At 38.7% G+C, this 16,381-nt stretch overlaps 4 protein-coding genes across 6 annotated transcripts; 1 reads left to right on the forward strand and 3 right to left on the reverse strand.

The window, feature by feature from the left end:
* Positions 1–1,558: 1,558 nt before the first annotated feature.
* Positions 1,559–5,252, reverse strand: Hay (ATP-dependent DNA helicase hay). Its single transcript, XM_076791641.1, has 14 exons — positions 5,003–5,252; positions 4,689–4,900; positions 4,501–4,611; positions 4,105–4,425; positions 3,835–4,035; positions 3,675–3,772; positions 3,492–3,598; positions 3,073–3,369; positions 2,737–3,005; positions 2,509–2,673; positions 2,250–2,436; positions 2,024–2,172; positions 1,832–1,948; positions 1,559–1,770 (listed from the first exon to the last, which is right to left on the reverse strand). Exons 1-14 carry the CDS (start codon positions 5,034–5,036, stop codon positions 1,642–1,644), a joined length of 2,397 nt encoding a protein of 798 aa, XP_076647756.1. The 5' UTR covers positions 5,037–5,252; the 3' UTR covers positions 1,559–1,641.
* A 444-nt stretch (positions 5,253–5,696) lies between these two features.
* Dus2 (Dihydrouridine synthase 2) lies at positions 5,697–8,233 on the reverse strand. Of its 2 annotated transcripts, none has more exons than XM_076792602.1 (6): positions 8,134–8,233; positions 7,463–7,686; positions 6,827–7,340; positions 6,497–6,742; positions 6,070–6,414; positions 5,697–5,984 (listed from the first exon to the last, which is right to left on the reverse strand). In XM_076792602.1, exons 2-6 carry the CDS (start codon positions 7,650–7,652, stop codon positions 5,876–5,878), a joined length of 1,404 nt encoding a protein of 467 aa, XP_076648717.1. In that variant the 5' UTR covers positions 7,653–7,686; positions 8,134–8,233; the 3' UTR covers positions 5,697–5,875. The 2 variants fall into 2 exon arrangements, with proteins under 2 accessions (XP_076648717.1, XP_076648716.1); XM_076792601.1 differs by having other exon boundaries at positions 7,463–7,799; positions 8,134–8,211.
* A 683-nt stretch (positions 8,234–8,916) lies between these two features.
* Positions 8,917–15,387, forward strand: Spd-2 (spindle defective 2). 2 transcript variants are annotated; one of them, XM_076791564.1, is made up of 19 exons: positions 8,917–9,259; positions 9,408–9,535; positions 9,599–9,727; positions 9,897–10,042; positions 10,106–10,419; positions 10,493–10,665; positions 10,753–11,244; positions 11,312–11,557; positions 11,640–11,848; positions 12,222–12,485; positions 12,562–13,037; positions 13,129–13,299; positions 13,390–13,603; positions 13,691–13,867; positions 13,944–14,127; positions 14,206–14,404; positions 14,470–14,608; positions 14,676–14,860; positions 14,933–15,387. In XM_076791564.1, exons 1-19 carry the CDS (start codon positions 9,159–9,161, stop codon positions 15,267–15,269), a joined length of 4,284 nt encoding a protein of 1,427 aa, XP_076647679.1. In that variant the 5' UTR covers positions 8,917–9,158; the 3' UTR covers positions 15,270–15,387. The 2 variants fall into 2 exon arrangements, with proteins under 2 accessions (XP_076647679.1, XP_076647680.1); XM_076791565.1 differs by lacking the exon at positions 11,312–11,557.
* On the reverse strand, positions 15,375–16,263 carry LOC143356131 (ERI1 exoribonuclease 3). Its single transcript, XM_076791566.1, has 2 exons — positions 16,180–16,263; positions 15,375–16,103 (listed from the first exon to the last, which is right to left on the reverse strand). Exon 2 carries the CDS (start codon positions 16,086–16,088, stop codon positions 15,378–15,380), a length of 711 nt encoding a protein of 236 aa, XP_076647681.1. The 5' UTR covers positions 16,089–16,103; positions 16,180–16,263; the 3' UTR covers positions 15,375–15,377.
* Between the last annotated feature and the right edge of the window lie 118 nt (positions 16,264–16,381).

The following is a 16,381-nucleotide window of genomic DNA, read 5'->3' on the forward strand; positions in this document are numbered from 1 at the left end:
TACCTTTGCTAAAAAGGATATAGAGCTAGAAGAGGAAGTTATCAGTATATTAAAAAAGAAAGACGATTCCGTTTTGAGGGCAATAGCAGTATTTTTAATAGAAATAGACAGATTAAACGTACCTCTAGAGAAGAAAGACGAAAATTGGAGTACAAGTATTATTTCTTAGTTCGGAGCATTTGTTATACCTCTATATATTTTACATATGTTTAGGTAGATCCGCGATTTATTAGTGTTCGATATTGATTGTATAATGGATAAAATAAGGCGAAAGGAATATATTGCATTTACATTTATGATATATAAGTAATTAGATTAACAATAATATGTAAGGACCGTTTTTTGTATTGGGCAGACAGAGCTCAGGCTCTCCAACGCCATCTTTGTATGATATATATAAAGGGAAGAATAAACCATAAACCTTTCCCCCTTCGATGCTCTCCGCTTGACAATTGAACAGCGTGCCTGCTCGAACCGCAGAATCAAACCGAATTATCATTATCTCGGATATTGTCGTTCTGCGAATTTCGCGCTCCAACCTTACGAAATTAGAACGAAACTCAATATTGACCGAGCAAACAGCCGAATCGTATTTCCCCCTTTCAACAATGATTTCATGTCGATAAACCGGAGGTTCACCTGTCTGAATCACCAGTTCCGGTCTTTGATATGTTTTGTCAAACGAAATTGAAATCGGTCCGTCTCCGATTCAACCTGTGTCGATTCTGCGCGATAGGATATCTACTCGTGTATAATAATATATACTCGTCAAGTACATTCTGCTATATCCTGGTATATTCTGCAATATTCTGGTATATTCTAGTATATTCTATTGTGAATATACTTGGAATATACTTGATCGTCCTGAAAGCGAAGGAACGATATATAGGGTATGATAGTCGTATTGATCTTCGATTTATTTGGATTGCTGAGATTAAAGTTTTGTAATTTATCTCTTAGCACTCGAATGGCGACTGTAAGGCGCCACTAAAAATTCCTGTATCATTATTCAAAGTATTTTTCACATTATTAAATTTGTTTGTATCTAATAAATTACTAAACATTTCAGTACTGTACGAGTAAATTGCACCATTTTCGTGTATGTATGGTATGAAAAAATATATATATAGAAGGGAAATATTCTAGGTCGGAAGAAATATTTCTTCATTTCTTTCTTATGGCTTCGAGTGCAAAGAGTTATATGTACTTGAGAAACCTCACTGCAAATGTATACACAGCCTACATTTCTTTTGTGATCTTCGCTAAGGGCCTCGGCAAACAAGACGCAGTCCTGCGCTATCTGTATGCGAACGTCGTTATCGCTTTCTGCCAACTATAATAATTTATCCGATATGTGTCCTTATCGCATTACTCGAGTCAACCGAACCAGAGGGGTTTACGTTTACGTAAATTGCGTTTACTGCCACGTAAATCGTACCAGCGAGCATATCACTGTACCAACACCGGAAGGACATCACGCGGTTTCGTATAGGTGGGGTGGGTTATCGATTGTCGGGCTCTATTAACAATCTCGTTCGAAAAACGTATTCAGATCATTTGAACGCATCGAAAATCATGTTTTAATCAAAATTAATACTAATCGAGAAATAAGAGTATGTACATTTCTCAGCGAGAAAACGATTACGCCCTGAACTTCTTGAACAATGGATGCTTGTTCGCAGTGGACGATCCAGGGGCTTTTTTGTACTCGTAGTAGACTGCATCGTCGGCACCCGACATCGATGTCATGTTGCCAGCCTTGCGCATGATCTGTGACAATCATTTCATTGGAATAGCGTAATTGAAAATATATTAGAAAGTTGTAACTTACGGGTCTGGGTCCCTCTCCAGGTATTCTTTCTTCGTCCGCGTCCATGTCACTGGCGGAGAGAACCTGTTGCAACAAATGTCCCTGTTCTTCTCGAGTCGAGTACATTAGGTCTGGTTCCTATTTTGGTAAAGAAAACATCATTTCTATCGCTCTTGTAAAATATTCGCAAACCGATCAACAGATGGTACATACTTCATCCATTCCTGCGAGTTTTGTAATCACTTTGTAAGCGTATCCTTGGTTCACCAGAAACCGTTGACGTTTTCTCGAATAGTTCATCTCCATCGTGTCTTGCGACACTAACGTGTAGAAGAATGCATTGTACTCCTCCGCGATTGCCCCTAAAAATATATTGTAACGATTTATTTCAAACGGAACAAGTTCTACTTTTGGACAGGGGGGGGGGGGTTGTTTTTACCTTTTTTAGCTCTTAAAATTCTACCCAATCGTTGGGCCTCTTGACGTCGCGAACCACCGTGCGAGGATATTTGGATCAAGACATTGGCTTCCGGTAAATCGAACGACGTATCGGCCACCTTGCTCACGAATATCGTGTTCACTTTGGTATTGAATTTGAAGTTTTGCAAAATTTGTATTCGTTCGCTCTGAAACGAATGGGTGACTTCTGTTAGCGTGAAATTTACAATTCGTCGAATATTTATTACTGTTTTATTTACCTGACTAGTGGGACCGTAGATGTATGGTTTGTTCATTTTAATGGCGTAATGCTTTAAAGCGAAAACGTTATCTGAAAATACGATCGTTTTATCGCCACGTCTTTCATGATACCGTATCAAATACTGGCAGCAACGAAATTTGTTAGGATTCATAACGTAGAGCAACTGTAAAGAAGAAACCGTTCAAAACCGATTGCTGTCGCGTTCAAGTGACGCACGATTACTTACCAACTTTTTACTCATTTTACACCCAAGGTATTCTCTGTAAAATTCTGGTGTCATGGGACACCAAACTTCGGCGCACTGCACTCTCGCGATAAAACCTCTTTTTTGCAGTTCTAACCAATTGGCCTCGTACAGTTTCGGACCTATGAGGAAATTCAGATCGGCGATTTTGTCGTCTTCTCGCAACAAAGTCGCGGTTAAACCCAACTTGCAATGAGACTGGACAATGGTCAGAACTCTTCTGAACATTTTTGCAGGGATTGTGTGTACCTCTGAAAATTGCGACAAGTGTTTACTAAAATTCGACGCGACCGCAACCGTACGGCAAGTTTCAATTACCATCCAAAACCATGATTCCCCACTCTTGTTCTTGAAGCCATCGCATGGTTTGTTCGGCTTCCCACGAACGTTTCTGCGTGTGCGTGATCATAGAGTAAGTGGTAACTAAAATCCCACAACCCATAGGCTTATCTTTAGCTTCGCTCGTAAACCGACAGATCATCGAGTCGTCGGCAGTCGACCACATTTTAAATTGTTGTTTCCATTGTTCCACCGACACTCCAGAGTTACATAGTACCAAGGCGCGTTTTCGTACTGTACAGCAAGCTGTTACACCGACTAAACTTTTACCAGCACCTGCGAATTGTTTGCAAGAACTCTTTAACGTGTAATCTTAAAAATTACATTGCTTCACCGAAACGCAAAAAAAAATAGACAAATAGCTGTTGGAGAGTGCTGTTCGCAATCGAGTCGCTTACCGCAAGGTAACACAATTACACCGGACCTGGCGCGTCCATTACCGAACATTTTCCTCAAACTTTTTTCTTGATAAGGCCTGAGCACTGCCGACGGTTTCAGGTCGATACTGAAATCGCATTAAACACATTCGGATAATCTTTACAGATTGCTTTTTGGATTCTCTTTTCGAACGCTACACTCACTTGATGTCTGGATTCACGCTATCATTGCGGAAGTCGTACTCTGCCAACAACGGATGCTCCAATTCTATACATCTCTTCTGTATCACTTCAATTTTTTCCTGCAACAAGCTTCTGTTATAGAGAATAATAGTTTGTAAAATAAATTCACAAAACTCCATACCTGATTCACTTCGAAGCTAACAGTTTTTAACTCTTGTTCCTCTTCTTCATCTTCGTCTTCTTTGTCCATTTTATCGTAGAACGTAGTTATGTCTTCTGGAACTGCAGCGGTTTCTGCTGGAGGAACTTGATCGTTGGCAGTCTCAGGCACTTTGGTCGTTCCAACTGGAACTGGAACATTGGTCACTGCTTTTGCTCCGAACTAAAAAGAAAACGACTACTGTACGACATGATAAATCGATTTACTGCAATGTTGATGGACAGTTATTACTTGTGGAGTTTTTGTTTTGTTTTGAACGTTCGTAATTATTTCTTCCTTCTCGTCTTCTATATTCTTTCTCAGTCTACACTCTTGAATCACTGGATCCTTCAATAACTTTTGTAATACCTCGGGGTACGGTGATTCAACAAAATATTTATTGTGCTTCAACACTAGCTTCACCTTACCGTAGGATAACGTACACAGCTTTATAAATTCTATAATACCATCGGGTATAGTGGTCTTACTGAGTCTCTTCAAATACTCTATAATATCGTGCGTTTGGAGACCTACACTAACAGCAGCATACAACGAGTAAGCGGTTAGCTTGTACTGTAAAATGAAATCAGTTTATTAGAAATCTTTCAAAATGTTATATACGCTTGCTATTTACAACGATCGTTTTACCTCGTGAATATGTTCCGGTCGACACACAGGCTCAGAGATAGCAATTAGGAAATCATGCGCGTGCTTATAGACAGGTGAAAAGGACTCTAAGAAAATGTGTCCATTCGGTGCCTAAACAAATCATTTCCTTTTAACATGTAATGTTACTTCATACTTTCGGTGATAAAACGTTAATATTAATGTCTTACCACCCAAAGCGGTCTTGACGCACAGTCAGGCTTCAAAATCATTTGAGCACGATAATCTTTTGCGCCGAATTCGTCTTCCAATGCTGTTTCGTCTTGCTTTTCAACATCATTTTTGGCTGCATCTGGCACACCGTCTGCTTCGTTATCGTCTATAGAATCGTCGTCGTTATACTCTTCGGGATCTTCTTTACGTTTTTTCCATTTACCACGATCTGTAAAAATAAACAGCTTCGAGTTTCCTGTCATCCGTGCACGCATAACCTAATACTTGCCCAGATATAATATTCGTTTTAAAAGAACAATAAATTACATACCGTTATCTTTTTTAAACCGCTTTGGCGGACCCATTGTTTATTGGTGATAATGTTTTCTCTTATATTACGAGAAATTTTTATTTCCATTCATTAAAATCTATATAATGGAATATTCCTTTGTAGATTCTTTTTCAAAGAAACTTTATGAATTTCAATCGATTCTGTTCATTGATCTCATCGAATTTTGTTAACTTTTACACCACGTTGCGATAGCATATTCAACTAAAAATTGCAAACTGCAAAATACAAGTACATACAGAGAGGTACATATGCAACTGCAAAACTGCAAACTGCAACAGAAACTCAGGATGTGGAAGAGCCACCTAGCGGTTGTTACGGACCTGTAGTGATGGGATCGGGATATTGGTTTTTTCGCGCATGCGCGATGACTTTAGCAGCAATAATTAAAAAGTTTGGCTAAGATAGGGTACCTTGGCCACTTCGCATAATTTCGCAAAATTTGTTATGATTTGATTTTGCAAAAAGGAATGTATAGAGCAGGTGTGGAATGTATAATAAGAGTCCTGGACTCTTCCACCAATAATAGTACCACACTATATAGATACGTTACTGCTTTTGGTTGCGCATGCGCGAAAGAACCGTCCAATATACAGTAAGCATTGATCACCCGCGTATTTTTAATTGCGTCCAACCTCTTTGAGTTTAATATATAATGTACGATTTGTATGTTTTATCTATATCTTTTTATTAATAAATATAAACAGTACAGTATCACGTAACAGAAAAGTTCTTGCACGGACAACAAAACTAATAAAAAAATATGTGTGAGTTTTGCAAACAAATATGAATGATTGTTAAAGGTACTGCTCGCTTAGTTTCAATTAGTCGTCCTTAGTTTTCAGCCAACGGATGTCAGGGAGGAACACTTCCAGTTGCAGCGAGAGCTTTCTCACTGACTAGGCCCATAGAAAATAAGCAAACTAATGCAGCACCTTGTTCTGCCCACTTCTTGTTTTTCTCCCTAAAAATATTCAAACAATAAGAGTATTATATATGTATATATATGTATATTGCTCAAGTAACGTGATACACATTGATTTGCTTACCAGAAGGATGATCCGTACCTTCTTCCGTCCACCGTGATAATGGAACGAAAGAGTTTCCCTTTCTGTAGAGTCTCGTATTGCGGCATCTTTTTTCTTTGAGTTTGCGCCCATTTGTGTAAAATAGTTTTCGGCAATTCGAGGTCCGACGCGTAATTGTTTCTCAAAAACGCGCAATGCATTAAAACTATGTCCTCTTCTTCCGAGAGCTTTCTCTTATTGCACGATTGGTCATCGTTGCGCGCTTCGTCCTCCTTCATGGGTGATACCTGAGACCTGCCCAGCAAACCTTTTGCTTCGAACTCTTTCCTCTTTGTACGACAGTAATCGCTCAATTCCCAAACGTCGCTGAAACAATACAATTTGATGGTCGTATATTCGGTACGGCGACATCGGGATCGTTTCATATCTGATCGGATACGATTCTCACCAGATCTGCTCGAGGGTTTGAGAATTCAGAAATCTCTTACCCAATGGCGTGTTCTGCTGTTCACGAAGGATATTCTGTATACAATATTTAGTATTTGAAGGCGAATTATCGCAATCCACGGCATATTTAATATATGCCTTTATTACGTCTTCCATGGGTAGTAAACCTTCTTTGCAAAATATGGAACAGTTCCATTCGGCTGCGCGTGCAAGCATGATGCTGCTACATCCAGTTACATTTTTAAACCTGCAAACACCTACAATTACTTATAAATAAGAACATAGGAGACGCTCCGCGAAAAATCGATAGCATAAATTACTATGGTATTACTTTAATATATCAAAATATGTCTGTATTTCTCTCGAGCCTCCATTTGCTATAACCGGTATCGTGAGTTTACTGGAAATTGTTTTCAGAACTTCGTTACGGTTCGGATGCTGCGGTCGTTCATTTACAGTCCGACCATGGACTGCTATGGCTGATATACCAGTGGATGCCAAACGCTCACAAAGTTCTATGGTCTTTTGTAGATCTGGTAGTACACGAATCTTACACGTTACCGGAATGTTTAAATTGTCGACCAGCGTTTTCAGAATGTTTGTCGCTGTCTCTGGTTCCTGAAGAAGAGCAGCGCCCATTTTCCCCAGCATGGAAAATAGTTTTGGGCATCCCATATTAAGGTCTATACCAGCAATGTCTTGCTCTACCATTTTGCCTACTTTCAGGGCTCTTGTCGCGTCGCAAGTACCAATTTGCAGTACCACTTTGTCTTTTTCTTTGGCACAAGTACGAAACGTGACCGTGCCATCTGTTTTGTCAATGTAATCGACTGTTCCCAAAACATCTGCAAACAAGTTGTTGGAATATACAATGTGTTTACAAATGTTTGTCACTTAAATTAACTGCAAAACAAAAGTATAGCATCTCATCAGCCACGGAAGCATTGATCAAGTATTATTTGATTACCATTTACACGACGAAATGATCGTAGCAACTTCCAGTCTATTAGTTCTTCTGTATATACTATATCAGCACCATAATCGAGCGCAAGAAGGCGCATAGGAAGCGTGCCGATACGCACCATAGGAGCCAGTATAATTTTATTCTCATAATTTAAGCGTTTCCGTTCCGGCATTGTTACTATATCTTCTTCCATTGTATTGTCAATATATCGTAACGTTTAATATAAACTTTAACAAATAGGTGTCCGACGACATTAGGAGACTGTAACCTTACAGAGCAGAGAAGAAACTGCCAGTTGTGCAGGCTGCATAGTTCTGATGTATGATCCTTTATTGGCGCGCTATAATTATAAAAATATTTTTCGAGCATTACTGTCACAGGCGATTAAATAATAACTATCGTAAGTTTTTTTTTATGACACTGTACTACAAGCATCATTGTGCACATGGCAATCGCTTCTCTGTTGTTTGATCTATGTAGATGGCGGTTTTATTGCGATCATACTGTGTACATTCTGTGGTATGCAAACGAATTGTTAATCTTGTCAGAATTTATATTCTATGTTTTGAACAATACGAATTTTTGATCATTTAATATGTAATTTATTCAGTAAAATAAGCAACTTGTACATTTTATGCAGTTATACGAATATAAATGTTCCATCAAATATTTACCTATATAGTGTATTTTAAATTTAATAAAAAATTTCGTGAGAAGTTACCCATTTGCCTATCAGAGAGGAAATGAGAAGTGCTCACGCCCGGGAATTCGGTGTTCTCATATAGTGCTGCCCCCTAGTCTCGTTTTTAGCCTGGATAGAGAGGAAATAAGAGCATAAGCAGAGAGGAAATGAGAGTGCTCACGCCCGGGATTGTAGTGTCCCCGGTATAGTGCTGCCCCTAATTTTTAGCCTGGACCAGAACATGCATCATCTTACCTGCATCATTAACAGCGGATTCCAAATAATGCCAGAGTGGATACTACTTCTATGTTAAAAGAGGCTCTTCTATGTAGGCTCTGATCCAGACTAAAAGATGACTCAGGTTCTAATACAGGCTAAAAAGATGATGCAGGTTCTGGTCCAGGCTAAGAAGTTGATGGAGGTTCTGTTCCAGGCTAAAAAGATGATGCAGGTTCTAGTCCAGGCTAAAAAGTTGATGGAGGTTCTGTTCCAAGCTAAAAAGATGATGCAGGTTCTGTTCCAGGCTAAAAAGATGATGCAGAAAAGTGGGGACACTAAAACCCCGAGCGTGACCACTCTCATTTCCTCTCTGGTTCTGCTTTATGATAAAGTTGATGTAGGAAAAGGTGGTGACCCTAAATCCCCAGGTGCGAGCATTCTCATTTAAAGAAAAATCTAATTAATTTTTTAATTCTCCGGTACTATATAGGACTATTTTGATGTTCGATTCTCAAGTTCATACACGAGTGGCGCTGTACAATGGTTTATAGAAATCACGCGAAACCGATCTGTATAGTGTATCATTTGTCTATGGATAGAATTATCTCGGAACACTTTCAAATTTGAACGCTAAAATCGTTCAACTGTCAAAGAAAACGTTCAGAATAATATGGTACGATCTTCCCTTCGCTTTGTCGATTCAGCGATTAAAACGTCGCCCAGGATCTTTCGTACGCAAGTGTTCATTTCTCGAACGACACTCGCATACTGAAATCGCGAGAGAAACAGTGCTCAACAATGTTTACTCCATCGAAATCCACAAGTCCGAACTTCGTCGATGTAACTTTATTAAACACTCCTGAACCGCAAGCAACATCGACGGTACAAAGAAAAAGCACGTGAGTCCCTTTTCTTTTTCATTCTGGACAATATATATCTATATATACATATACGTTTTAAGTATTAGTCTTACACGAAATATATAATTACAATTACTAGTTTGATCGCATTGTATTAACATCTTTTCAATTCTAACATGTTTTGTAGATTGGAAAGTAAGTTCTTGGATCAGGGTATTAACGAAGCTTTGTATAAACGGTCTACAGCGAGGAAAGGTGATGTAACGCAAAAGTCTGATGATTCGTCTCTTGGTATATTGGACAACATATCCTCTTGTTAGTTTCTTCTCTCTCATTAGTTTGATTACAACTATCTTCGCATGCTAATTTCCTCTTAAGTTCTAGCCGAAGTTAGCGACACTGGAGATTTATACAAGCACAGTGAGAATAAATTAGACACAGAACGTGAACTTGCTAGAAAACTGCTTCAAAGATGCAGCGACATAAGGACTACGTCTCTTACACATGGTAAAATCTATACTTGTCTACGTACAGGGTATCCTAACTAACAAAATGTGACCTTGTGACAAATTTTTATTTACCACCATATTTGCCCTTTTATATCTAATTATTGTTGGAGCACCATGTATATATATACCTTTCAAAAAGTTGTAAATAAGTTCGATGATGTTTGCAGATACAAACAAAGAAAATAACGTCAACATTCAAAACCTGTGCAGCAATGTAACATCATCGACGATTGTCAGTCAGGGAGAATCTCCTAATCATGAAAATGATCAAAATGAGAGTACATTGCGTTCAAGTGTTAACAAGACGAGTACTGTAAATATCATTTTTTTAGAAAGAAATGGTTCGAAAACCTTTTCAATAGAAGTTCATTTTTAGGTTGTTTTCGAACCAAATGAAATAAGTGCGCGTTCATCTGGATTGAGCAGACGTTCGGAAAAACGTTTATCAACAACGTCAAGTACAAATATGAATGGAATAACGTTCGATTCAACTGCTGCTGAGTTGATGGCTCAATTTGGCAATGAAGAATTCCGACCTGCCTCTGAAATGGCCAGTCAGATGATGGCCGATGAAGTATCGTGGGAACAAAATTACTCGTACGCTCTTCCAGCAACTGATCTTGCTGAAAAGGAGTATTTGAATTTATCCTGTTTTTCGGGTATCATTGGTGAACTGGATTTATCAGTAGAGTGAGTGTCTAAAGAGTTTTAAATACTAATACTATTTTACATCGCGATCACAAGCTGATTCTTGTAATTTTAGATCCTGCTCCGGCCGTAAAATGTCTGTCGATGAATTTTTCAAAAGGAAATGCGGTAATTTTGGAGAATTAGCAGGGGGCGCGGTCGAAAGGCCAAGTTTAGGATTGTCTGTGAATAGTCCGAAAAAGAAGAATAATCTTGTGCCATTAGTTGACTCAACCATCGTAACAGAAAGTACGATCGACTAATTTCAACCGATTTCTTACCATTACATTTTGTAAAAGACAATTTTTCTCTAAACTATCGATACTGATTTTGTAGCATCTTCGGTTGGCTCATTCGTTGCAAAGGACAAAACACTACCGAATAATTCATGTGCGACGAAAGATATAGAAGAACAGAGTATTATGAGTTTAACTAGTATTGCTCAAGCATTGCAGGACATCGATAGTGGTACACCGCGAAGGTTAGTGGATCAGCTTATAATGGCAAAGAAGAAGAAGAAATCTACACAGACGAAAGAAGGGGTGCACAGGGACACGTATACTGTGTTGTCATCGAATAGAAAGTCGCTGCCTGCAACTTCAAGTAAAAGCATCGAGAGTTTCGAAAAAGATATTGCAATGTTAAATCTGTCTTCGAAATTGTCACTGGACAGCAAGATTCCGAACGAGACGTTGCATCTTAAGCACTCGGTTTCCAGTATGCGATCGTTAAACTCCAACGTAGACGGAAAAACAAACTTAAAGAGTTCTTATCAAGATCCGAAAAAAAACATAAGTAACGGAAACATAAAGTCTTCGTACGGTGAAGGTACAGTCTGCTTAGAACTTTGCTGTTTCTTTGTACGAATTAGCTTAAGAACACTCGTTAATTTTAGATCTTAAATCTTTGCTGGAAGATCCGAAATTCTCCCTTTTAAATTACACTAAAGAACGAAACATATCACCTTGTGTTTCGCTAACTAACGTCAAACACAAACAAGAGAAAGAATCTGTAAATTCGAAAAACGAAGAAACCGGGATGAAGGGAATTATAAAAGAGGAAAATCTCTCTTATAAAGATAAAACAGAATCTTTTGTACAGGATCTTTCAAATTCTCAAGGAATTGAATTTCAGTTAAATAGTATGCTATTACGACACTACAATCACTATACTTTCGTATGTTTTTGATTTCCCGACGAGTCGCTAACATTTTATTCTTGCAGGTGTTGTTATTGGTAAAAGTACCGAAGAACTGTGCAGTTGTATCGTTGGTATGCCAAGAGAAACCGACATCGAACTGTTAAACAAAAGCGACAGATGGGTCATATGTTCTCCGAGTTTAAGTCAAGTTCAAGGGGACAAGCAAAATGTTCAACTGGCATTGCCAAAAGATGTGATACTTATCAAACCAAACTCCGAACAAAATGCCAAGGTAAAGGCGAGAAAATAAATGTTAACCCTCATCCGTCCCTCATTTTACAAACCGAATCTGTCTCTCGGTGTTTAATTGACACAGTGGTAAAAGATCGATGAAATAACAAGGTAAACAGTTATTTTTCGATATTTCTTTTTTATTCAAATTGATGAGTTAACATTTACATCTTAGGTTTTTCACAACTTTCGCATAAAATAAAGCAATCTGCGGAACATACTGCCTGTTTACCAGAATCACATCGGGCACTATATACAACTTATTTCAGGAAAACTGTGTCAAATTGACACGGGGGATGGATCAGGGTTAATATTCTCTGTTATTAATAATGATAAAATATACAATATTTAACACTAAAATCGATGTATTTCAGATCGCCGTGACCGTGGTTAAAATGTGTAAACCTATCATAGCAGTTTTAAATATAACAGTCTCGGATATGGTCACAAGATCCGAATGGATCATGAAGCACATAATTTGCTTTAAACCTGAAGAATTAAATGTCATCGTCACAAATCCGTCTCAAAATAGTGAACTGGATTTTCAATCGATCGCTGAAAATGATATGGTCGCACTTCCTGTCACGATCAAGAATAAAAACAGCGTTGACATATGCATGAGACTTTCTATATCGCAGGTAATAAACAATTTATCTTTGCGCGTTTGAAATTAAACTACATACAAACCACTATTTTCCGTATTATTCTCTGCAGGATGAACCGCGAGTATTTGGACTGGAAAATTGCAATGAAATGCAGCGGGTGACACTAAAGCCACAAGAAAGTTTAACTACGAACGTCCAGTCCAAAGGTATTATACAGAAGCATCGAGATCCGTCTCAGAGATCCTTGCAACGTTACGATGGGAACTTGATAGTACAAGTAGAAAATGGCCCCGACGATACCATAATAATCAAAGAAATAGCACTAAAAGTACAAGTAGGGATTTGTAAGCTTCAATTGATCGACACAGACATGCCTTTCGTGGTGTCCAACAAGCAAACGAAACCGATGAGTATGCTCAACGTGGGAGATGTGCCGGTGCGTGTGTTTGCTTCGTTTGTAGACACGGATTCTGGAAAAAGCTCCAGACATTTCACAGTCGAACCTGAAAATGTACATTTACTTCCTAACAAGACCGGTTCTTTCAATGTTACATACAAATCACAGAATCCAGACGTTTCAAAAGTGTGAGTGAATCAAAGATCTATAAGCAGATTTGTCTTTTAACTTTTATGAAGATGTAGCACCCTAAATTCTATCATTTTGGTATTCCCATAGGCACGCGAAAATACAATTCACGGCTGGCAATAATTTGTATCAGTATTCTGTATGCGGGGAATCAAGTACTTGTGTGGAGGCTGAGAACGAACATTATGCTCGTTGTGAAACACCTCAGCTTTTGTCATCTGCTAGTTCCCCGTCGTCTCCTCACAGCGTGATCTCGAATAAGTAAGTTGCAGGTATTTTCTCCTAAACTCTGTTACTGTGAACAGTCGTTCAAACAGGCGAATTACTAACTAACCGATTGTTGTTGAGCAGGTCGGGGATGTCGGGAAGAAACTCTCCTCTCAGTTCAGTGTCAGGCTCAACAGTTGCTGGTGAGAAAATCCCTATAAGAACAACGCACGCTGCTTTGGTATGGAACAGCATAAAAGCAGGAAAATCTGATATCAAGGAATTCACTATCCGCAACACTAGCAATAACAAGATCAAACTTCATGTTACTATATCCGACAATGAGAAGAATTTTCTGGTAGTCACCCATGATAATATTCAACTTTTGCCTGAAATATTTTTTCCAGTGTTAGGCGACTGACCGAAAAATTTATTTAAATTACAGTTTGTACGAGATCGACAAACGGGTGGCACAAGTATGGTGCTAGTATTACAAGGATTGGAAAGTAGAACAATATCCGTTGTGTTTAATCCCCACAATTTGGGTGCAGCTACTGGCAAGATTGTATTCAAACATTACGAACCTAGAAGAGACGATAGCGAGTCCCGGCCGTCGAAAGTGGTAAATAAAATCAGTAAAGCCAGTTTGTTTTAATCGGAAAGAGAAACCTGATCTGTCTATCATGTTTGAATTCTAGTTATTCCTGTATGGTTACGGAGGCTACAGCAGGCTCGAAATTTCTGAAGCTTTCAAAGATACAAGCGGGAAGATGTGGTTGTCCCTAGGCACGCTAAATTCTGTTGGTTCTTTGAACGCGAGACTTCGGTTACAGAACAACGGGGACTTGTGCTCCTATGTCAAAATAAAGTTAATACCGAAAGGTTTGTTACATTAATAACAAAAGGGTAGGTTGATCGATCGGAGATTGGTCAGGTTCATACGTTCTTGGTTTGTTTCAGCTGTGTATCCTTCTATGGTTTCAAGCTGGCATGTAAACCCTACCGAGTTAATATTAAATTCGAAAGAAACACAGTGGGTGACCCTAGAATTTAATCCTCGAAAAGAAGATCTAGCGCTGTTGCAACGATCTGCTGTATCGCATGTAGGAACGATACTTATTATTAACGGGGATGAGCCTACGCGTTGGCGAATTCGCAGGTACTAAGACAACTCTAAATCTTATTAGAGAAATTTACGTTAACCGGTAATTGAACAATTTGTAGATTATACAATAAAATGAGAGAAACTGGCGAGCTAACCGGCAACGAAAACGAAGCGTTTCAAAATATAGTTCATCCGATATGTAAAGCTTTCCCTGGCGAACAGATGATGCGAGATATAAATACGATCCGAGATTCACTGGTAATCGCTCGTTTATTGCTCTGAACTCAACTAACATACTTGTATTAATTCGCTCGTTTTGATTTAGCAAAATTTGGGAGATTTGTGCCGAGGAATTCGTCAGCACGAGATTATGCTTACCATGGAAGTGTGCGCTGACGAAACCCTGTCAGTTCTTCAGCATGACGCTGACGAATCTCAAATGTTTTATTCCTTGTGCAGCGATAATAGTCACATTTATGAAGGAAACGGTGAAAGTTTCTTACCGTCCGAGTAAGTTTCTGTTTCTGTATTTAATCAGAAAAACGTTATACGGAAATTCATGTTGAATTATAAAATTTTCAGAACGCTTCTAGCGAACAGTACGTTTCAACATGCGTTGAATGTTGATAATTTTATAGTTGCGCCGTCTACTGTAATTTTAACTCCTCCGACGAAGATGGAGGCAATTGTAACAATAAAAACTACGTGCACCGTCGCTCAGGTGTTCGAGACTGCCTTATCGAATACAGAATACTTGAGCGTTGTGCCAGCGGAGGGTATGATACCTACGAGAAGAGACTTCCAGTTAAAAGTACACTGCAAACGGAAAGTCGACCGTAGCTTCAACGCGGTGCTCGAGATCTACACAGAGAATAATAAGTTGGATGTACAGATCAAAGTGAACGTTAAACGGATGTGACTCGCGCTGTTAAATTTAAAACTTTTACTTAATATTTATTCGTCAGAGTATAGCTTTAGTTTTACATTTTGATATGGGCAATATATTTTATTATTAATAAACGAGTGTTCAATTTTTCCTTTGAGGTAATATATAATTATTCCTTAGATGTTTTAATAGTACATCGGGTGCACAGTTTACTTTAAATAGCACGTTATGATTCTTTTGAAGGGTTTGTATTATGGTGACCATATTTTTCACATCGTCTATGCCAGAATGCAGACGTCCTTCTAGAGGAAGTTTAAGATGGGTAAGCATGTTTGGCATACTTCGCGGATAATGGTTTGTTGCATCGAAAAAGCTTTCTTTGAGGTCTATCCATTTTGTGAAATGAGGTGGTAACGTTATATTTTCTAATCTACACTGACTGGGCAGCATCACCCTTAAGTCCCAGTGACCATTCGTAACGAAAGCACTCTTATTGTCATTTTTAAAGAATTTATTCTCTTCTAACCAATTCTGGAATTTATCGAATACTTCTGGAAAGTGTGGTTGACTATCTACCATCTCCTGTATAATGCCGGTTAATGTCGTACAAAAACTAGTGAGATTCGGATGAACTCTTGGTTTAACGTATTCGTGAAAAACATTTTCGATTTGCCAACTCGTCGTAGACACTGCCGCACATGGAAATTCAATGATCTCTTGGGGTTTTAATATCTCGTACTGTTTGCAAGTAGCTTCAAAATCGAGCACAAGCAAGTAATTAAAATGTTGTTTCACTTCCTTGAGCAGGCCAGGTGGAGACCTTGGATATTTCTTAATGACTCGATGGGCCATTGTTGATCAATAATGCTAACACCAAAAGAAACATTCTAGAATTATCATTTTGAATTTAAACGCAATAGGGTTATGTGCGCGGGATACTTACAAAACGTTGACAGGTTCACTATACCAGACTCTGACCAGAGAGGAAACAAGAGGAAATGAGAGTGCTCACGCCCGGGATTTTAGTGTTCCCAGTATAGTGCTGCCGTATAGGCTCTGATCCAGCCTAAAAGATGATGCAGGTTCTGATCCAGGCTAAAAAGATGATCCAGGTTCTGATCCAGGCTAAAAATATGATGCAGGTT

The sequence above is a fragment of the Halictus rubicundus genome, chromosome 8, assembly GCF_050948215.1.
Source record: "Halictus rubicundus isolate RS-2024b chromosome 8, iyHalRubi1_principal, whole genome shotgun sequence".
Classification (NCBI taxonomy): domain Eukaryota; kingdom Metazoa; phylum Arthropoda; class Insecta; order Hymenoptera; family Halictidae; genus Halictus; species Halictus rubicundus.